Genomic DNA, 24130 nt, shown 5'->3' on the forward strand with positions numbered 1-24130 from the left:
ATATGCACTGCATTTTGGAAACACTTCTTTCAGTCATCAAACCAAAAGCCTACAACACTTGGCACTGAGCCTAGCATTATGCCAGTGTTCCATGCAGACCTTAGCTTTCCAGTTGAACATCCATGAGTTTAAATGTGAAAATATAACCCTAGTAGTGAAACATTAGAATATAGTATAAAGGAACAACATCATTCAACAAAAATTTGAAATTAAGTGATTGAGAGAGTAAAGTAGCATTTGTTTAATTCAGTCAGCAACAAGCTTAGAGAGTGCCAACATCTAGAGGAATTTGTAATAAAATTAAGCATGATGTGTCTGAAATGTTCAAAATAACCCCACCCACCACCCCATACTGAGGGTTGAATCTAAGGATGCTCTACCACTGAACTACAACTCCAGTTCTTTTTATATTTTATTTTGAGATAGGGTCTCACTAAGTTACTCAGGCTGGCCTCAAACTTGCCATCCTCTTGCTTTAGCCTCCTGAGTTGCTAGGACTACTAGTGGGCGCCAACAAGTGTGACCTTCAAAATGAATCATGCATTCCTAAAACAGTGCTTGTGACCTTGAGCAATGATGACATGTTAAGGTTACTTGCCAGAGAGAACAGCACTGACACTTTAGTGTAAAGGCATACCAGAGGAAAATGCAGCTATTTGACAACAGCTTAGAATAAGATGACTGGTTATATTACTATATTAGATGGCACTGTACTGAAACTTGAAGTTACCTGTAACCTCTTTACACTCAATTATGAACCATAAATATGTTATACATCTTTATTTCCTGATTGCCCTCCTAAAATAATTTCAAGATTAAGGAAATTAACTTTTTTTTTTTTTTTTTTGGCAGTAGTGCTGGGGATTGAACCCAGGGCCAACTGAACTAAATCCCCAGCAATAAGGAAACTAATTTCTTAATAGCAAATTCAGGTAAGAACTCTTACCATCAGAGAAGAGATGCTGTACTCCAACCAACAGCTGTAAGAGCTTCCCCAACTCGTACTGTGTCTGACACTGTTGTGGCATAAGCTTCAAAAGGAAACATACCTGATCCTTCAGCCATGTGGCAGGGATGATAGGGGGGACCCTAGTGGCCTTTGTGTAAAGCTGTGGGGGAAAAAAGGAGAGGTGGGCTCAGGGAGATTGGCTCACAGGAATAACAAATCAAAACCTCCAAATTTGGAAATGAAAGCCAAGACACCCTAAAAAGTGACTTCCTATCAAAAAAGGAGATGCCTGCACCAGGTTCTTTCCAAATGGCAGGCAATGGTAATGGAGCTCAGAAGACAGGCAAAAACAAGCCCTCCTTAGCAGCTTTGTACTTTATCCCTTTATGGGAAGTTCCTATATAGAGTTGTGTGTATGAAAGTCAAGAGTCCTACAGAATTCAACACTAACTATGGAGTTCACTCCTAGAAGGTCCCCTCAGTGACTATCAAATTAACAGCCCTGTGACCAGACATGTTTCCCTTGGCAGTTTCTTTAGAAAAGGATCTAGGCTTGCCCTCAAGTTCAAAAGATTTTGAATTCATATTATGAAGACTTCTTAGACTTGCTAACCATTGCTGAGCTGGTTCTACTACATACTTGGCTGGTACACAATATCTTTATTTATTTTTTTATGTGGTGCTGAGAATCGAACACAGTGCCTCACACATGCTAGGCAAGCGTTCTACCGCTGAACCACAACCCCAGCCCCAGATGACATTTTCATTAAAGGATTTCAGTAAAATGCCTGGGTTTATATCATTTCGGCCACATGCTAAAAATATTGAGTCTAAGTAGCAGGCTGTATTTTTACAAGAAGGTGTGACAAAGATACCTAAGAGACTGCACCTGAGACTAAGGGGAGTGGTGCTTTCCCATATAATGCTTCTTTTGTCACTTCAATCCTGATTTTCATTTGGCTCGTAGGTTTGTATTATTTGAAAAAAAAAATATGAAAGACTAATATTTGGTCCTTAGTCTAGCTTCATAATTCACTCTAGACTTACACAACATAATAAAAAAAATACTGGTGTTTTTGTGTAATAAAGTCTTAACTCCCTGCTTTCAATAGATAGATAGACAGACAGATAGATAAGCACCAAAAACTTATAATTCATTAGGTCTGGGTTAGGCCCTAATCTTGGTTGGAGATGTCTGCATACCTCTGACCACATTGTAAAAGTCACTCTAAAACATGCACTAATGCTTTTTGGCTGTGCTGAAGATTTTTAGAAGCACGTTATTCCCTTCAATGAAATGTCCAAGAATGCTAAGATCTTTTTTTTTTTTTGATCATTAAAAACCTTTTTTTCCTATAGAATATACAAATTATGAAAGGAAGCATTTACTTAATTTAAATTACAGTAAACATAGTTGGTTAATGTCACGATTGAAAGAATAAAGAATCAAGAAATTTTTAAAAATAAAATGGTAAGTAACTGAATTATAATAAAAAATGTGACAGATTCCTGTATTTTGTTAATGTTTCTGTAAGAGGCTCCATCATAAAACTGAACTGTAAAATTATTTTAAAAATGTAATACATAGAACACAATATGAATTTTTAGCAAACCTTAGGAAATTGTTATAAATTACCCAAAATGTATAAACAAATCCCCCCTAACTTGCATTTTGTTTAAAGTAATAACTTTATATCATACAAATAAATTTCAAGTATGAAAAGTGCATTATTGCAATAATACCTCTTTGCAAGTCCAAAGTTCTTGGTTTATAATAAACTGTAAAGTGTTTAAAAAAAAAAGGTAAAACCATCAGTGCCATCTATTGCAGAAGTCCAACATCTTCTTAAAATGTTGCTCAACAAGTTGCAGAGAAACATGTCTGGAAGCAACATATAATTGCAAAGAAACTACTTGTGTCCTTACCATTTTACATTATTATTATTATTTCTAGAATTGTCTCCTTTCCCAATAGAAATTCACACCCTTTGTGTTTGTCTTCAGTCAGCCATTCTGTGCAGTTGCTACTTGCATGTTTCCAAAATCATCTTCTTCCTCATGTGTTCTTTTCAAACTGCCTGTGGTACCAGAATGTACAGATAGGGACCTTTCTATCTGGAGTGGTGACATCATCTGTATTGTTAATTTTGCTAGGTAAATGGCTTCATATTCCTGAAGTTGATGGACAAATCCAGCATTTGGATTAATACAAAATCTTCTTTCTTGGACATAAGCAAATGCATCTCTGTATTTCACTCCAAATGTTTCCATAATATATGCAATAACAAAGGCAGCACTTCTGGAAATCCCTGCATTTCCATGGACAAGAACTTTTCCTCCAGTTTGTAAGCTCCCATCAATAAATACCTTACTCATAGGGAAAAAACGTATATTTTCAACTGGATTATCTGCAATATCCAAGACTAAATATCTAAATAATTGTTGAAAGTTTGGTTTAATAAAGTTTGCTTCAATATTTTGTCGTATACAAATTATATGGGTTATTCCATGTTTCTGTAGTATAGGTAGCTTGCTTTTCATAGCAGAAGAATATGGGCCTAAGAATAATCCAGGTAAAATTTCCTGCATCTCTCGTCTCATAAGGTAGGTCCACTCCTCGGCGTCTTCTTTGCACTGTGGGAGGGAAGGGAACTCCAGCTTCACGTCCTCCATGGTCTGGACCCGCGGGCTGGTGGGTGGGGTGGGAGGATGAGTTACCCTGCCGGCCAGACCCTCGGGCTGGCAGTGGCGGCGAAAAGAAAGAGGGCGGGTGGATCGTAGGGTTGTCCGATGGGCAGCGGCTCACAACTAACAGACGCAGACTAGAGGGTCGCAGTGACTCCTGTGGCGGCGGCGACAGTGAGGAAAAGGTGGGCTGTGCGGCTCCCTCCCAGCCGCCATGCTGCTGCTGTCTCCCTCCCCCAGTCTCCGTGCCCCCCAGCAGCCCCCCAAGAATGCTAAGATCTTAAGGAATGCCTTATAAAATCCTATATCAGGGCTGGGATTGTGGCTCAGCGGTAGAGCACTCACCTAGCACATGTGAGACCCTGGGTACAATCCTCAGCAGCACATAAAAAAATAAATAAAATAAAGGTATTGTGTCTAACTAAAAACAAAAAACAAAAAACCCTATATTACATAACTGCTCTCCTTATTGCTACCTAGAATTTTCTTCTCTACCTACTTCCCTATATCCTATGTGGTCTTACCTGGCCATTTCTTTCTTTCTTTCTTTCTTTTTTGGTGGGGGAGGTGGGTGGAGGTGGTAATGGGGATTGAACTCAGAGCACTCAACCACTGAGCTACATCCCCAGCCCCTGCCCCCTTTAAAATTTTTTTGTTTTTAGTTGTAGATGAACACAAGACCTTTATTTATCTTTTTATGTGATGCTTAAGATCAAACCCAGGACCTCACACATGCTAGGTAAGCCCTCTACCACTGAACCACAGTCCCAAACCCTCAGCTCTTTTTTTTTTTTTGAGAGAGAGAGAGAGAAATTTTTTTTAATATTCATTTTTTAGTTTTTGGCAGACACAACATCTTTGAATGTGGTGCTGAGGATTGAACCCAGGCCGCACACATGCCAGGCAAGCGCGCTACCGCTTCAGCCACATCCCCAGCCTCTCAACTCTTTTTTGTATTTTATTTAGAGACAAGGTCTCACTGAGTTGCTTAGCACCTCACCATTGCTGAGGCTGGCCTTGAACTTTCAATCCTCCTGCCTCAGTCTCCTGAGCCTCTGGGATTACAGGCATGTGCCACTGCACTGTTTTTTTTCCTTTCTTAAAAAAACAAAAAAAAATTTTGGGGTGGTTTGGTACCAGGGATTGAACCCAGTGGCACTTACCACTGAGCCACATCCACATCCTTTTTTTTGTTTTGAGACAGGCTCTCCCTAAGTTGCTTTGGGTCTTGCTAAGTTGCTGAGGCTGTCTTTGAATTTGTGATCCTCCTGCTTCAGCCTCCCAAGCCACTGGGGGACTACAGGTATGTGCCATCATGTCCCACTCTTCCTCTCTTAAATTTTAATAGTGCTTACCTGATATCCTTTTTTTCTTGGGGAGGGGGGATTTTGCCCAGGTGAGCATCAAGTGATCACCCTGCCTCAGTCTCCTAAGTAGTTGGGACTAGAGTCTACACCATTGAGCCTGGCTTACCCTCTACCTTAAAGGAAGATCATTCTACTTCTGGAGAGACTCAAATGGGATGACATGAGATGATAGAACACTAGAGTTGGCTTATTATTAGCTACTATTCCCACTTAGATTTTGTTACTACATGTTTTCTACATCCCTTCTGGTGGGACTTTGCTTCTCAGAAAAACCACATCTATTCTTGATTATTCTGAGTGTCCTTACTAAAATCAGTTGGGATTAGGGCAGTAGTCCTTAGCTTTTACTTAATTAATTGTTTACCTTACTCCGTTGCAGACAGAATTGGTTAAAGGAAAAAAATAATGGAAGGAAAGGGCTGAGGCAAAGATGGGAGCAGATGCACTCCTTCTCCAGGGGAGGCTAGGTAGTCAGGTGAGAATATGAAGGTACTTAGGAGGACCCTCCACAGAGAGTAGTAGGTTGAGGAAATTCACATATCTAGTTCCTCTGATTTAAGAGCTCTAACCTTAGTCAAATATCTGACTCAGTATTTTCAAATATATAACCTTTATATCTTCATTACAATTTAAGACCAATATGACTCAGAAGAAAAGCCTGTACTGTGGTTCTACTTGATGTAATTTTTGAGTGGAAGAGATAAATACTTTTGTCTCATGTACATAGAACTCTTTGGGGGTATAAAAGGCAAAAGAAGTATTGCAAGCCCCAACTAGAACTAAGACATATTCCCCCCTTCCTTTCTTATAACTTTACAGGGTTAATAAGCTTGGCATGATAAACAGGCCCCAAACAAGCATCTAAAGAGGTAACCCCTGAAATTGACCATATATTCCAGAAACATTTAGACAGTGACTTCCAGAAGTATTGAAAGAAAACATTTTCTGTCACAGTGAATACAGCACACTTTCCTTCATCTGGAGAACATTATTAACAAGGCAGAAGAGCAACACTCAATACTCTGGAGCTATCCTGGATTGGTAAAAGGTGGCCGACATGCCACCATTCTCTTGTTTTGTGGGCAGAGCACAGACTATTAATCCTTTTCCCATTGAGCTTGGCTGCAGCACCAGAATATCAATCACAGTAGTGCATTACATGAAACCTCCCTTCATGGCAACTGATGAGATAATATAAGAGAGCCCACTACAACTCCTGTCCTGGCTTCCCCATGTCTGGACTGGTGCAAACGATATAATTTGAATTACACCACATAACCACTATCACCCTGCTACTTCATCCCAACTACCAGTAGACAACCAACAAACCAGCCAGTTTCAGATCAGTGAGAAAAAGCACTATAATTCCAACTTACAGTTTCAAGGTTCTTCTGGAACTCCAAAAGTTTAGCTTTGGCTTCCTTATAATTCTTGAAGAACAAACATAGTTCATACATCTCCATCATCAGGAGTAATGGGGAGTCCTTTGGAAAAGAGTTTGAAATCATAAAATCCTGAACTTGATATTTTCTCAGTGAAAAATGCCAACTAACAGGATGTTAGGTGCTATTAGTAATAGCTTCATAGTAGAATTAAGTCATTTATGTGTGTGTATGTATGTCCCCCTCCCACACCAGGGATTGAATCCAGGGGCACTTAATCAATGAGCCACACCCCCAACCCCTTTTTATTTTTTTATTTTGAGAGGAGGTCTAAGTTACTTAGGGTCTTGCTAGTTGCTGAGACTAGCCTCAAACTTGCAATCTGTCTGCCTGGGATTACAGGTGTGTGCCACCATGCCCAGCAAATCATGTGTGTTCAAGAAGGAAAGTTAAATTTATATTTCCTTTTCCTTTTGGATAACAGACACTAAGGCTGGGCACAATTAACAAATCCATTTTCTGTTTATTCTACATTTGATCTAATGCACATGGCAGAAAACACTCTACTAGTGATACCACAGTGTCTCCAACATACACTCCTGGACAATGGGCTTCCCTCCTCATCACTCCATCACTTTCAGCAAGAGTTGGAGGGTCACAGGACAGGAGTTTGGGTGGGATCAGAAAGTAAGAGTTTGAACTATGAGTATGCCACATATTAAGGTATTATAAATTCTTGGATAGGTTACTTAGGTTCTATGAGCATTAGTTTACTAGTCTGTAAAATGAGGACACTACCACTTCATAATATCCTCACATATTATCTTTGTATTGAAATGTATAGTACTAAGAAAATGTATGTAAAGCACTGTGCTAAATAAATGATAGGACTGGGGGTGCAGCTCAGTGGTAAAGTGCTTGCCTAGCATATGCAAGGACCTGGATTCAATCCCTAATACCACACAGAAAAAATAATAAAACAATAAAGTAACTCTTACTACCTTAAAGAAAAGCTGGAAAGCTCTGATGAGAATTTTGCTCTTCTTCCTTGTTAACAATGTTCTCCAGATGAAGGAAAGGTCCTCAAGGTCCCAGGTATGGTCCTCTATTGAGCCCTGAATATGTCCCACTGCTTCAGCTGCAACACTGTCCTCCACAGAAGTAATGATCCAAACACAGAGACAAGGAATAGCACTGGCATCCTGTCATTGGAAAGAAATTTTCAAAATAAAATAACGGGGCCTGCATTACCTAACATGTACAAATGCTACAGATGAATATTTCCTATTTAGCAAAAGTCACCAAATTAGTTTGAAAGATTTACAAATGTAACAAACTCTAATGAACATTTAAAGAACTATTAATAAAATATTATGCAAAATGAGGAAGATCAAAAGGCCAAGAAGACAGAAAAAGAGTTAGAATGCTCTTCACTGATATGCCAATAACTATGAATCATGTCCCCCTTCTCTGCTACACAAGGTGCTAAAGAAGCAGTGGTAGTCTGTCTACCAAAGTGTCTGCCAGAAAATCAATGCTGCCAGTTCACTGAATGTCAAGGTACAAGGAAGTGAACAAATGTCCCAAAGCCTGAGCTGCAGAAGCACAAAAAATTTCAGTGATCTTGGAAACATGCTGGAGACTATCATCATCACAAAACTCTGATTACCAGTGTTCCTTGTCCCATGTTACTTTTTCTATTGTTCTCTAGGTCTTAATTTAATCTTCTCATAATCTTCACCTGAATACACGAAGCCAGGACACTGAGGATAGGAGCCTGCTGTTTCAATGCCTCAGTCAAGAGCCAGCGCCAGGAATCTGGCTCCTCTGAGCACTGGAGCAGAGTTTCAAAGAAATTAGTCATCTCTTCTTTATTTCTTTGGAGTTCCTGGGGGCACTCGTTGCAGACTTGATCACTGTCCACTATAGAACTGGACACTGATGGAAAGTTCTCAAAAGCCAACTTTAAGTGGTCTTGAAGAATTGGGCTGAAGTACTGGAGAAGGGACTTCACCTGGAAAGCATATTAGATGATTAAAACAAGAAAATCAACTTTCAGGGGCTGGGGTTGTGGCTCAGCGGTTGAGCGCTCGCCTCACACTTGCGAGACCCGGGTTCGATAAAAATAAAAATACATAAGTAAAATAAAGGTATTGTGTCCAACTACAACTAAAAAATAAATAAAAGAAAAAAAAAAAAGAAAACCAACTTTCAGTTTCAGGTAAAGCTGAACAACTTATATAAAAGTGTATGCAAAATTATTCTTTCTCACCCTAAACTCTATCAGAGGTAATCATATAATTTTACAAAGCTGTCTGTTGCCTTTTGAGTAAAATTTCATATTCGACCTGGAGTAAACACTCTTTAGCATTAATGACTAGTTCATTCTCTGATGCCAACCCACTGAACTCTTAGTAAAAACCAATGTCATATCAAACAAAAGCCAATATCTACACAATAAAAGAATACCATCTTCTAAGAAGCATTCCAATTTCCTCTTGAGTTAATAGCCAACAATCATGACTTACCTCCTCTGGTTGGAAGTTATGGAGTTGGCTGTGAATAATAAACTGCAGCCAATCATTTGCTTGGGCACATTCTCGAAGGTAAGATGTGCTCAGTCTCATATTATGGAGCCTGCAGAATTGTATCACTAATGCCCACTGGCTGCTAGATTCACTGGATAATCTATAATCAGAATTAGGAATGGGATGGTAGAGGAAAAAAAATCTTATTAAAATCTAGCATTAGTCTGAAACTGGAAAATTAGTAAAAAATAAAATAAATGCAATCACAGTGTACTTTCTAAAGTTTTTAGAACTGGAGATGTAGCTCATGTTTAGCATGTGTGCATCCCTGGGTTCAATCCCTAATGCTACAAAAAAAGAAATGCCAATATTTATTGGGTATGAAGCACCTCTTCATCTCTAAAGAGGAAATCACCACTGGCAAGTTAAATCCATTCTCCATTTATTTAGTGTACGCTATATGCCGAATGAGTAAAAAATCAGGTATAGGGGGATTTAGTGAAAATATCAAATGTACTAAATGATTAGGTCAACAAAGGTTGGCACAGTTTATTAGAAAAGAGGTTGCAGAAATAATTAAAATCAGAGCAGAAATCAACGAAATTGAAACAAAAGAAACTATTGAAAAAATTAACAAAACTAAAAGTTGGTTCTTCGAAAAAATAAATAAGATCGACAGACCCTTAGTCATGCTAACGAAGAGAAGAAGAAAGAGAACTCAAATTACTAACATACGGGATGAAAAAGGCAATATCACAACAGATGCTACAGAAATACAGAAGACAATTAGAAATTATTTTGAAAACCTATATTCCAATAAAATAGAAGATAGTGAAGACATCGATAAATTTCTTAAGTCATATGATTTGCCCAGACTGAGTCAAGAGGATACACACAATTTGAACAGACCAATATCAATGGATGAAATAGAAGAAGCAATCAAAAGACTACCAACCAAGAAAAGCCCAGGACCGGATGGGTATACAGCGGAGTTTTACAAAACCTTTAAAGAAGAATTAATACCAATACTTTTCAAGTTATTTCAGGAAATAGAAAAAGAGGGAGCTCTTCCAAATTCATTCTATGAGGCCAACATCACCCTGATTCCGAAACCAGACAAAGACACCTCAAAGAAAGAAAACTACAGACCAACATCTCTGATGAACCTAGATGCAAAAATCCTCAATAAAATTCTGGCGAATTGGATACAAAGGCACATCAAAAAAATTGTGCACCATGATCAAGTGGGATTCATCCCTGGGATGCAAGGATGGTTCAATACACGGAAATCAATAAATGTTATTCACCACATCAATAGACTTAAAGATAAGAACCATATGATCATCTCGATAGATGCAGAAAAAGCATTCGACAAAGTACAGCATCCCTTTATGTTCAAAACATTAGAAAAACTAGGGATAACAGGAACTTACCTCAACATTGTAAAAGCAATCTATGGTAAGCCTCAGGCTAGCATCATTCTGAATGAAGTAAAATTGAAGGCATTCCCTCTAAAATCTGGAACAAGACAGGGATGCCCTCTCTCACCACTTCTATTCAATATAGTTCTCGAAACACTGGCCAGAGAAATTAGACAGACAAAAGAAATTAAAGGCATAAAAATAGGAAAAGAAGAACTTAAATTATCACTATTTGCGGACAACATGATTCTATACTAGAAGACCCAAAAGGGTCTACAAAAAAACTACTAGAACTAATAAATGAATTCAGCAAAGTGGCAGGATATAAAATCAACATGCATAAATCAAAGGCATTTCTGTATATCAGCGACAAAACTTCTGAAACGGAAATGAGGAAAAACACTCCATTCACAATATCCTCAAAAAAAAATAAAATTCTTGGGAATCAACCTAACAAAAGACGTGAAAGATTTATACAATGAAAACTACAGAACCCTAAAGAGAGAAGTAGAAGAAGATCTTAGAAGATGGAAAAATATACCCTGTTCGTGGATAGGCAGAACTAACATCATCAAAATGGCGATATTACCAAAAGTTCTCTATAGGTTTAATGCAATGCCAATCAAAATCCCAACGGCATTCCTTGTAGAAAGAGATAAAGCAATCATGAAATTCATATGGAAAAATAAAAGACCCAGAATAGCAAAAGCAATTCTAAGCAGGAAGTGTGAATCAGGCGGTATAGCGATACCAGATTTCAAACTATATTACAGAGCAATTGTAACAAAAACAGCATGGTACTGGTACCAAAACAGGCGGGTGGACCAATGGTACAGAATAGAGGACACAGAGACTAATCCACAAAGTTACAACTATCTTATATTTGATAAAGGGGCTAAAAGCATGCAATGGAGGAAGGATAGCATCTTCAACAAATGGTGTTGGGAAAACTGGAAATTCATATGCAACAAAATGAAACTGAATCCCCTCCTCTCGCTGTGCACAAAAGTTAACTCAAAATGGATCAAGGAGCTTGATATCAAATCAGAGACTCTGCGTCTGATAGAAGAAAAAGTTGGCTCCGATCTACATATTGTGGGGGCGGGCTCCAAATTCCTTAATAGGACACCCATAGCACAAGAGTTAATAACAAGAATCAAAAAATGGGACTTACTTAAACTAAAAAGTTTTTTCTCAGCAAGAGAAACGATAAGAGAGGTAAATAGGGAGCCTACATCATGGGAACAAATTTTTACTTCTCACACTTCAGATACAGCCCTAATATCCAGAGTTTACAAAGAACTCAAAAAATTAGCCAATAATATAACAAATAACCCAATCAACAAATGGGCCAAGGACCTGAACAGATACTTCTCAGAGGAGGACATACAATCAATCAACAAGTACATGAAAAAATGCTCACCATCTCTAGCAGTCAGAGAAATGCAAATCAAAACCACCCTAAGATACCATCTCACTCCAGTAAGATTGGCAGCCATTATGAAGTCAAACAACAAGTGCTGGCGAGGATGTGGAGAAAAGGGTACTCTTGTACTTTGCTGGTGGAACTGCAAATTGGTGCAGCCAATTTGGAAAGCAGTATGGAGATTCCTGGGAAAGCTGGGAATGGAACCACCATTTGACCCAGCTATTGCCCTTCTCAGACTATTCCGTGAAGATCTTAAAAGAGTGTACTACAGGGATACTGCCACATCAATGTTCATAGCAGCACAATTCACAATAGCTAGACTGTGGAACCAACCCAGATGCCCTTCAATAGATGAATGGATTTTAAAAAATGTGGCATTTATACACCATGGAGTATTACACAGCACTAAAAAATGATAAAATCATGGAATTTGCAGGGGGGAAATGAATGGCACTAGAGCAGATTATGCTTAGTGAAGCTAGCCAATCCCTAAAAAACAAATACCAAATGTCTTCTTTGACATAATGAAAGCAACTAAGAACAGAGCAGGGAGGAAGAGCAGGAAGAAAAGATTAACATTAAACAGAGACATGAGGTGGGAGGGAAAGGGAGAGAAAAGGGAAATTGCATGGAAATGGAGGGAGACCCTCATTGCTATACAAAATTACATATAAGAGGTTGTGAGGGAAATGGGAAAATAAACAAGGAGAGAAACGAATTACAGTAGTTGGGGTAGAGAGAGAAGATGGGAGGGGAGGAGAGGGGGGATAGTAGAGGATAGGAAAGGTAGCAGAATACAACAGTTACTATCATGGCATTATGTAAAAATGTGGATGTGTAACCGATGTGATTCTGCAATCTGTATTTGGGGTAAAAATGGGAGTTCATAACCCACTTGAATCTAATGTATGAAATATGATATGTCAAGAGCTTTGTAATGTTTTGAACAACCAATAAAAAAAAAAAGAGGTTGCAAACACAAACCTCTTCATTTCATGCTGCTGAATGTTATTCCATGTACCTTCTTCTAAGAGAACAAGCAATTCTTCTAAGGTGGCCTTTTCATCATCTGCCAGTTTAGATAGTTTTTCAGCTATAAGAAATATACACATAAAAAAAGTATGAGCTAGGTGTGGTGGCACATGCCTGTAATCCCAATTGCTCAGGAGGCTGAAGCAGAAGGATCATTTGGGCCCAGAAGTTTCAAGCCAGCCTGGGCAAAACACACCCACACACATACACACATACACACACACCCCCCCATATATTTATATAAAATAACATTTATTTATATATTTTATTTATATGTGTATGTATAGATATGTATCTGCATATCTAAATATATACATTTATATGTGTGTTGATATATATATCTGCATATCTATATATCTACATCTATCTATCTATATATATATATATATATGAAATACAGGCAGCTCCTATTGAAGGTATGTGAAAGGACAATATATATACACACACCCTGACTCAAAAAAAAAAAAAAAAAAAATAGAAAAACAGCTGGGGATGTGGCTCAGTTCTAAAAATGTCTGTGGGTTGAATCCCTGGTACCAATAAATAAACAAGCCAACAAATAAATAAAAGCCCCATAAAGAAAAAGAGCTATACCTAAAGACTCTCTGATAAAGCAGTACTGAGCATCTTCATTTCTATACTTGTAGCTTAAAATTATATTGGCTACTTTCATATCAACTCTGAGCTTGAGGCTGTCAAGGCCAAGCAATTCCAAGAAACACACACAGGCAGCTCCTATCGAAGGTATGTGGAAGGACGAGAGCCCTAAGACATAGGCCTCCTTGCCTACTTGCTGGATCCTGAAAAAGAAAGGAAATGAAATTACTTAAGCACATAAAATCTATCTCACCAGGAAAAGCAAATGGAATTACACTGGTAACACTACAGTGCCAGACATGTGATTTTTTGACCCCCACCTTTCCCTTTTTGCACCTCTTGTGCACATTCATTTGGGTTTTAGGTAATTTTTTAGTTGTCTTCTTTCTTCATAGCTCCCATACCCTTCGGTATATCTTTTCCAAAAGCACCTACTCAGTTCACATTACTCTTGCTTCCAACTTCACCCAGAAAACAGCAGAACTTCAAAAACCTACCAACTTGTGATCTTATTGATTATGAGTATATACCCAAACTACCAAAAAAAAAAATTAATAGCACTTGAAGTTTGACATTTTGAAGCAGATTTCAGAAGACTCAAATAAATGCACTGTGTGTGTGGAAAATGTTCTGGAAAGATGCACATGACATTATCAACCATGTTTACTACTGGAATGGGAGATTTGAGGGACTTCTTTCATTTTCATTTTTCTGAACTACTTAACTTGCCGTAAAAAATGTATTCCTTGCCAGGTGCTGTGGCGCACACCTGTAATCCCAGTAGCTCCAGAGGCTGAGGCATGAAGATTTCTATTCAAAGCCAGCTTCAGCAAAAGCGAGGTGCTAAGCAACTCAGTGAGACCCTGTCTAAATAAAACGAAAAATACGGCTGGGGATGTGGCTCAGTGGTCGAGTGCCCCCAAGTTCAATTCTAATACTGAAAAAAAAAAGCATTTGTTAAATATCAAACCAAAAAAAAAAAATCTATATTTAGCTGATTATATTGAATACATTGTCCAATTCTTTTTTGCCGGGGTTGGGGTGGTACTGAGGATTGAACTCAGGGGCACTTGACCACTGAGCCACATCCCAGCCCTATTTTGTATTTTATTTAAAGATGGGGTGACACTGAGTTGCTTAGCACCTCACTATCACTGCGGCTGGCATTGAACTTTCCATCCTCCTGCCTCAGCCTCTCAAGCCACAGGGATTACAGGTATACACCACTGCACATCACCCAATTCTATACTTAATAAAAGTGAATTATATTGGGCTGGGGCTCAGTGACAGAGCACTTGCCTAGTATGTGTGAGGCATTGGGTTCAATCCTTAGCACCACATTAAAAATAAAGGAATTCTGTTCATCTACAAGTTCAAAAATATTTTTAAAAAGTGAATAACATAAGATCTTCATATACAAACTTCATATCTCATATTAGAATTCTTCTAGAGTAACTGCTAACACTCAACAAGCTCCCATATAATTTTAAAATAAATCTACCTTTTAAGATATATCTTTATCTTTTTCCCCATTAACAAAAATCAGACACTAAATGCCAAAAACTTGGTACACCAAGAAAAGCACTGTGAGCCAGGCACAATGATGCAAACCTGTAGGAGGCTGACGCAGGAGGATCACAAGATTAAGGCATACCTTTATTTGGCTTTTAGGGAGCAACATAATGAGACCCTGTACCAAATGAAGGAGACCCTCATTGTTATACAAAATTACATACAAGAGGAAGTGAGGGGAAAGGGGAAAAAAAAAAAAAAAACAAGGGGGAGAAATAAATTACAGTAGATGGGGTAGAGAGAGAAGTTGGGAGGGGAGGGGAGGGGAGGGGGTATAGTAGAGGGTAGGAAAGGCAGCAGAATACAACAGACACTAGTATGGCAATATGTAAAACAGTGGATGTGTAACCGATGTGATTCTGCAATCTGTATACGGGGTAAAAATGGGAGTTCATAACCCACTTGAATCAAATGTGTGAAATATGATATGTCAAGAACTATGTAATGTTTTGAACAACCAATAATAAAAATTAAAAAATATATATAAAAAAAAATTTAAGAAAATAATTAAAAAAGGGCTGGCAATATAGCTCAGTGATAAAGCACCATCCCTGGGGTTCAATCCCCAGTAAATGCAAAAACAAACAACACAACAAAGCAAATCATTGTCTAAAAATAAAAATCATTGTTGCCAGATGCAGTGGCACATGCCTGTAATCCCAGTAATTTGGGAGGCTGAAACAGGAGGACTGCAAGTTTGAGACCATCCTCAGCAATTTAGACCCTGTCTCAAAAAGTGCTGGGGATATGGCTCAGTGGTTAAACACACCTGGGTATCACTGGTAACAAAACAAAACAAAAAAAGTAATCATTGTTGCCAGGTACAGTGGTGCACTCCTGTAATCCCAGGGGCTCAGGAGGCTGAGGCAGGAGGATCTTGAGTTCAAAGTCAAGCCTCAGCAAAAGCAAGGTGCTAAGCAACTCAGAGAGACCCTGTCACTAAATAAAATACACAATAGGGCTGGAGATGTGGCTCCATGGCCACATGCCCTCGAGTTTAATCCCCAGTACCCCCAAAAAACACAATGTTAACTGTGGTATGTTTCTAGTATTTTTTAAAATAATTTGTTTAGTTGTAGATAGACAGAATACCTTTATTTTATTTATTTTTATGTGGTGCTGAGGATTGAACCCAGTTCCTCACACATGCGAGGCGACTGTTGTACCCGAGCCACAACCCCAGCCCAGTTTCTAGTACTTTTAAAAATGCATTTGTAAAATACATAGATGTGCCTCTTTTTGTTTGTTTTTACAGTATTGGGGATAGAAACAGGTGTACTCAACCACAATGCTACATCCCAGACCTTTTTTTTTTTTAAATTTTTAATTGTAGATAGATAGAGTACCTTTTATTTATTTATGTGGTGCTGAGGCTTGAACTCTGTGCCCCACACATGCAAGACAAGTGCTCTACCACTGAACCACAACCAAAGCCCCCCAGTCCATTTTTTTTTTTGGTGGGGGGTGGGGTACTGGGGATTGAACTCAGGGGCACTCAGCCACTGAATGACATCCCCAGCCCTGTTTTATATTTTATTTAGAGATGGGGTCTCACCAAGTTGATTAGAATCTTGCAATTGCTGAGGATGGGTTTGAACTCACGATTCTCCACTGGGATTACAAGTGAGTGCCACTGCACCTGGCCCTCCAGTCCTTTGGGGACAGGGTCTCACTAGGTTGCTAAAGTTGGCATGGAACATGGTTATCATCTTGCCTCAGCCTCCTGAATCACTGGGATTATAAGTGTGGGCTGCTGCACATGGCAAATATGTGTTTTAGAGTACAAATTAAGTTTTAAATACTCACAGCTGTTTGGGATTCTTGCTCTTGATTAACTCTTGGACCAGAAAGGTACCAAATGCAAAAGATGGGCGTCCGTGAAGTAAGTAGTAAGTAAAATTCAGATGTTCCACTATAGCATATTTATTCACCAGGTCAGGGCTAGAAAAATGCAGGAGATGACTTGATGCATCTGGGGGAGAAAGTGATGCAATATTAATTCTTTGCACTTCATCGTGTTTAATTTCAGATTTGCATATGGAAAGCTTAATTCTCTTTTTCTAGGTATTGGGAATTGAACCCAGGGCCTCACACACGCTACATAAGTGTACTACCACTGAGCAACATCCCAGTTCCATTTATTTATTTATTTATTTATTTATTTATTTATTCATTCATTCATTCATTCATTCATACATACATACATATATACATACATACATCAATTAACCCACTTATTGTAGGCTAGAGATGTCTCATATGGCAGAGCTTTTACTGGTCTTTCAATTCCTTAAGCCTTCTGATGGCAGACTTGACTATGACCGCAGAAGTAGTATTGTAGATCCAGGTGCCACCATTCACAGTTTTCATGCAGAAATCATAGTGCCAGAACCCACAGTCTGTCTTTTCATTGTGGTTTTGACACAAAAGGAGCAGTGTACTTTGTGTGCTATAATATACATTATATCTCTACACATATTCACCCTACAAAACTGCAACTGTGTACCTTTTGACCCACATCTTTCCATTCCCCACTACCAGTAACCATACTGTTTTTATACATTCAGTGTTTTCCTTCTCTTCAGATGCTACATACAAGTGAGATCATGCAATATTTATCTTTCTGTGTCTGGCTTATTTCACTTAGCATAATGTCCTCTAGGTTCACCCATGTTGTCGGAAATGATAGGATCTCTTTATTCAAGACCAAATAATGTATGAACGTGGGTCTGTATGCTGCAATTACTTTCATCATTCATCTACCAAGGGACATTTCAATTTTGTTTCTAGAAATTGGTTATTACGAATAACACTGCAATGAAAATGGAAGTGTATATATCTTTATGAGGTGATAATTTCTTTTGGGTACATACCTAGAAGGGGAATTGCTGGGACATGTCAAGTTTTATTTTAACTTCTTTAAGAAAACCTCAAAACTGGGCACTGTGGCCCATGCAACTCAAGAGGTTGAGGCAGGAGGGTCACAGGTTCATCAGCAATTTAGCCAGAACTTCAGCAACTCAGTGAGACCCTATCTCAAAATATAAAAAGGGCTGGGGATATAACTTAGTAGTAAAGCATCCCAGATTCAATCCCCAGTACAAAACAAAAAACAGGCAAAAACAAACAAACAAAAAAACCTCTCCAAACTGTTTTACACAGCGGATGCCATCAACATATAGCTCCATCAACAGGGGACAAGGGTTCCCTTTTCTCTACTCTATTGTTAATACTTGTAATCTCTCATGTTTTTGATTAAAAAAAAAAATCCTAACAGGTGTGATACTGTATCTCACTGTAGCTTTAATTTGCATTTCCCTGATGATTAGTGATGGTGAGAACTTTTTCATATACATTTGACCTATTATGTTTTCTTCAGAGTAATGTCTGTTCTCATCCTTTGTCCATTTTTTTCTTTTTTTGGGGGGTGGGGGGACCAGGGAATAAACTCCGGGCACTCAGCCACTGAGGCACATCCCCAGTCCTGTTTTTTATTTAGAGAGAGGGTCTCACTGAGTGGCTTAATGCTTCAATTTGGGGGAGGTTGGCTTTGAACTCGTGATCTTCCTGTCTGAGCCTCCCGAACCGCTGAGGTTACAGGCATGCACCAGCACACCCAGCCTGCTTATTTTTAATTGATTTATTGTTTTGCTATTGGGTTGTGTGAGCTTCTTATGTATTTTGGGTATTAACCCCTTATTAGATATATGAGGACTGGAAGCAAATATTTTCTTCCAATCTGTAGGATGATATATCATTTTACTGATTGTTTCTTTGGCTGTGCAGAAGCTTTTTTTTTTTTTTTTTTTTGTACCAGTGAATGAACTCAGGGGCACTTAACCACTGAGCCACATCCACTCAGGGGTACTTAACCACTGAGCTATATCCCCAGTCCTTTTTATGATTTATTTTGAGACAGGGTCTTGCTTAATTGCTGAGGTTGGCTTTGAACTTTGCAATCCTCCTGCCTCAGCCTCCTGAGCCACCAGAATTACAGGCGTGTGCCACTGCACCCAGCTTTGTTTCAGGTCTTAATATGTAAATCTTTGATCCATTTTGAGTTTATTTTGTATATGGTTGAAGACAAGGATCCAGTTTCATTTCTTTGCATGTGTATATCCAGCATTTCCAACACTATTTATTGAAGAGATAATCCTTTCCTCAGGGTGTTTTTCTTAGTGTCTTGTCAATACGTAGTTATCATATACCCTTATTTATGGGCTTTCTATTCTGTCCTATTTTCCTATGTGTCTTTTTTTTAACACTTATTTTTTAGTTCTAGGTGGACACAATGCCTTTATCTTATTTTATGTGGTGCTGAGTGCCTCGCGCATGCTAGGTGGGCACTCTACCTCTAAGCCCCAGCCCTTTATGTGTCCGTTTTTAAGGCCAACAGTATACTGTTTTGATTTCTACAGCTTTGTAGATTTTGAGATCAGGTATAGTGATGCTCCAGCTTTGTTCTTTTTGTTTAAGCTTGCTACAGCTCTTCAGAGGTCTTCTGAGGTTCCATATGACTCACAAGATTGTTTTTTTTCCATTTCTGTGAAAAATGTCACTGGAATTTGGGTAAGAATTTCAGTGAATCTACAGATTGCTTTGGGTAGTGTGAACATTTTAATAATAATCTTTCAATCTATGAACACAGGATACCTCTACTTACTTGCATCTTCAATTTGTTTCACCAATTTTATAGTCTAATATGTGCAGATCTTCCACCTCTTTGGTTGAGCTTAGTCCTAAGCTATTGCTGTTTTTAATGTTTTGTAAATGGGACCCTTGCATTTCTTTTTCAGATAGTTTGTCATTAGTGTATCAAAATACTACTGTTTTTGTATACTGATTTTGTATTCTGCACCTTTACTGAACTTGTTTATTAGCTCTAACATTTTTTGGTGGAATATTTAGGGTTTTCTACATACAAAAGCATGTCCTCTACAAACACTGACAATTTATTTCCTTCTTTTTTTTTTGAGCAGTCCTAGTGCAAGGGCACTCTACAACTGAGCTATACTCCAGCCAATTATTATTGAGACAGTATCTTGCTGAATTGTTGAGGCTGGCCTCAAATTTGTAATCCTCCTATCTCCACTTCTCAAGTCATGGGATTATAAGTGTGTGCCACTGCACCTGACCTAACTTCTTCTTTTCTGCTTTGGGTACCTCTCATTCTTTTCTTTGCTCTAGATAAGACTTCTAGTACTATGTTGAACAGAGATGGTGAGAGCAAGCATCCTTGTTTTCTTCATGATCTTAGATGAAAAGCTTTCGACTGTGGCTGTTGGCTTCTCTTATGTAGCATTTATTATGGCATATATGGCCTTACTTCTAGGCTTAATTTGTTGAGAATTTTTATCATGAAAAGATGTTGAATATTATCAAATTATTTTTCTGCATTTATTGACAATCATATAATTTTTATTCTTCAGTCTATTCATGTGGTCTATCACATTTATTGATTTGCGTATGTTAAGCCATCTTTGTAGCTGCTTTAATTCTCTATTTGATGATCCTTTAGTTTCACAATGGCAATTCCTTTACCTTCTCTGTTCTGCTCTAGTACTGAGTAGAATATCAATATCCCAGAGGAGGTCAAGATACCAGCTATGTAACAGAGTTAACATCATTAAAATAGGACAGGGGATTTTCTCTCTCTCTAGAATATTAGGGTACCTTCATTTCATAACCAGCAATTGCTACTTTTATGGGCACCCAACAAATAATTATTGAGCATCTACTATAGGCCTGGAACTTCACTGGGCTCAAGCACAGATAAATTAAATATACCAAAATTTGAATTTATAAAACAAGATACCTTAGAAAATTCATTTTTATGTACATAAATACCTTGACATATATCTGAGCTATGTCAAATATTTATGAGGTGCTTCCATGTGCAAAACACTAATCTAAGAGTATACAGAGGCATCACATATTAAAAGTTAGCCCCATAGGCTAGAGTCATGGCTCAGTGGTAGAGTACTTGCCTAGCATGTGTGAGGCGCTGGTTTCGATGCTCAGCACCACATAAAAATAAAGGTATTGTGTCCACCTACAACTAAAAAAAAAAAAAAAAAATTTAAAGTTATCCTAAATGCAAAAGTAAAAGAAATAGAAAAAAACTGAGTTTAAGAACAGCACACATGCCTGGAGCAGTGGTGCACTCCTATAATCCCAGTGGCTTGGGAGGCTGGGGCAGGAGGATCACGAGTTCAAAGCCAGCTTCGGCAAAAAGTGAGGCACTAAGCAACTCAGAAGACCCTGACTCTAAATAAAATACAAAATAGGACAGGGGATGTGACTCATTAGTTGAGTGCCCGAGTTCAAACCCCAGTACCAAAAAAAAAAAAAAAAAAAAACAAACCACAGCATACAGGTATGATTACTGTACTGGTGTGACTCTGCACCCCGTACAGCCAAAGGAATGAGAAGTTGTGCTCCATTTCTGTGCATTCTACTGTCATGGATAATTAATTAGAACATATTAATTAATCAGAACAAATTAATAATAATAATTTTAAAACAACATCACAAAATTCTTCATCCCCATGTTGTTATTAGCTTTATTTCATGGGGATGAAGAAAGGTTAAATCATTTGCTCAAGGTCATACAGCTATTATAGAGCTAGAATTTACTTACTGCTAGAACCAAGAGTACTTATGTTTATGATACTATATTGCAAACAAAGAGGGATTTTGGGAAATGGAGAAATATATACAGATAGGTACATATTACATTTCCCAACAAGTATAGCCCTAGTAGCCTAACAAATTAACTTTTAACTCACAATATATTATCAATTAGTCTACTGGAAAGTGTTTTCTAATGAAATGTGCCTTTGTTTTTTAAAACAAAGCAGTACAAAAATGGTTTGGCTTTACATATATTAACTTCTACCATCAATACTGCTAAAATGCTTCTAAAGGAAGAAGTATTCATGATGACTTACCTCCTATGGCTAGTGTGTTAGCAGACTGCCAGCCAAACAATCTGCTAGGATCAAAGGGTGACAATGACTGAAAAAGGAAAAAAATAATTCAAGTTAGAAGGTCACTGATTGTAAAATAAGTAAGGCATGATGGCGCACACCTGTAATCCCAGCAACTTGAGAGGTTGAGACAGGAGGATTGCAAGTTCAAGACTGGCCTCAGCAACTTATTGAGAGCCTATCTCAAAATAAAAAGTGCTGGCAATGTAGCTCAGTGGTAAAGCACCCCTGGATTCAATCCCCAGTAACAAAAAATAAATAAATAAAATAAGTAATCACAATGATATATGCAAGGCTTTCAGAGGCAATCTGCTTCCCTTCTCCAGGGAAATTTAAAAACTTATAACTCAATTGTAAAGCACTTGTCCTGTGTTTGATCCCCAGTACCAAAGGAAAAAGAAAGAAAGAAACAAAAAACTATCTGTACATAAATTGTTTGGAAATAGCTAAAAAGAATAAGACAGCTTTCTATTTTAATAAAAATACTATGTTCCTTTTAAAGATTCCTCTTAGTTCAAGAGACATTTCCAAAGTCTACTCTCTTGGCAGAAGCAGCATCAATTATAATATAACATGGACATTAGAAATGTTTTTGGAATCAAAAGGCAAGAGGCTGGGCTTGGTGGTTTAAGAGGCTAGGACTGGAGGATCTGTGTTCCAGGCCAGCCTCTGCAACTTGGCAAGATCCTGTCTCAAAATAAAAAATGAAAAGGACTGGGAATGTAGCTCAGTAGTAAAGCACTCCTAAGTTAAATCCTCAAAACAAGGCCAGAGGACTTCAGGCTAGAAAATATTACCACATAAACATGATGAGATATATTAAGGGTAGGGAAGGAAAGAAAAAAGTAAGATGACTAGGATCAATGGTTGAAGGAATATGAAGACCAACATCATCAACAAAGAAAAAGTGGTGAACTAAAGTCAAGATGGTTAGAAAAGGGTTGGCAGAAGGGAGTAGTGAGTGGAATCTGTCAGGCCAAAGATTTAGTAGTCTATGAATAGATGGTGGAAAGGATCAGGAAAAAATAAGCTAATGATCAGGATTTGATAACTAAGGAAAGAGCAACTTTAAATGAAGGAAGGAATAAGTTAACATATTGTACCACCTAAGTGACCTAGATGAATTTCTACCCACTATAATCTGGTCATCTTCAAGAACAGGATGCCTGTAGGACAGAAGTTCCTCTTTTTTTTTTTTTTCTAAATTTTTTTTTAGGAAGAAGTATTCATGATGAATAGCCACAATATCTTTATTTATTTTTATGTGGTGTTGAGGATCAAACCCAGTGCCTCACATGTGTGAGGCAGGTGCTCTACCACTGAGCTACAGCCCCAGCCCCAGACCCAGACCCAGAAGTTCCTCTTTAACCTAGCCAGATGAAACTAAATGGACCTAAGATGGCTGCCAGAGTAATTGCCAGACAACCTCTGACTTCATTATAATCCATCTGCATGCTAAATAGCACATTCCCTCCAGTACTAAGACAGTTGACAATTGCCATGATGATGATCAGAAAGGATTATAAAAGGAGTGAAAAGAGGGCTGGGATTGTGGCTCAGCGGTAGAGCACTTGCCTAGCACGTGCGAGGCCCTGGGTTCAATTCTCAACACCACATATAAATAAATAAAATAAAGGTATTGTGTCTAGCTACAACTAAAAAAAATAAATATTAAAAAATTAAAGGAATGAAAAGAGGAAAATTTTCACTCATTTCCCTTTGTTAGCCCATCCCTCCCCTCATTTCATTTACCCCATTATCTATAACCTTCAGACCCCCAATGAGTTGAGAAGGCAATCAGTGAGCCTCTCTGCTTCTCTTATTATAGGCTAAGAATAAGTCTTTCTTTACCACTCAATGGCATTCAGTCTTGTTATTGGTTCCACAATTCTAAGAGGAAAAAAGGACCCAGTTTGGGGTCAAAATTGGTAACCATAATTTTTCTAAAATAGCACTAAAGAATTCTCTCAGTCTAGCCAGACATGGTGGTGCATGCCTGTAATCCCAGCAGCTCACAAAGCTGAGGCAGGAGGATCATAAGTTCAAAGTCAGCCTCAGCAATTTAGAGGCCCTAAGGAACTTCACAAGATGCTGTCTCAATAAATAAATAAATAAATAGATAGGGCTGGGGATGTGATTCAGTGGTTAAGCACCACTGGGTTCAATTCCTAGTATCCCC

At 38.3% G+C, this 24130-nt stretch overlaps 1 protein-coding gene and 1 pseudogene across 3 annotated transcripts in view; both read right to left on the minus strand.

Annotated features, from left to right (window-relative positions):
• The window catches only part of Spg11 (SPG11 vesicle trafficking associated, spatacsin), an 80631-nt gene that overhangs the window by 16575 nt on the left and 39926 nt on the right, over positions 1-24130 (minus strand). For all 3 annotated transcript variants that reach the window (XM_076850731.1, XM_076850730.1, XM_076850732.1), the window contains 9 exons: positions 21913-21979; positions 16769-16934; positions 13388-13593; positions 12746-12854; positions 8912-9071; positions 8125-8397; positions 7385-7585; positions 6378-6485; positions 947-1109 (listed from right to left, as the gene is read on the minus strand). In XM_076850731.1, the coding sequence (XP_076706846.1) occupies positions 947-1109; positions 6378-6485; positions 7385-7585; positions 8125-8397; positions 8912-9071; positions 12746-12854; positions 13388-13593; positions 16769-16934; positions 21913-21979 (1453 nt within the window). The remainder of the gene's footprint in view (positions 1-946; positions 1110-6377; positions 6486-7384; positions 7586-8124; positions 8398-8911; positions 9072-12745; positions 12855-13387; positions 13594-16768; positions 16935-21912; positions 21980-24130) is intronic.
• LOC143395412 (serine/threonine/tyrosine-interacting protein pseudogene) lies at positions 2767-3711 on the minus strand (annotated as a pseudogene).

This window comes from Callospermophilus lateralis, chromosome 3, assembly GCF_048772815.1.
Source record: "Callospermophilus lateralis isolate mCalLat2 chromosome 3, mCalLat2.hap1, whole genome shotgun sequence".
In the NCBI taxonomy this organism is placed as follows: domain Eukaryota; kingdom Metazoa; phylum Chordata; class Mammalia; order Rodentia; family Sciuridae; genus Callospermophilus; species Callospermophilus lateralis.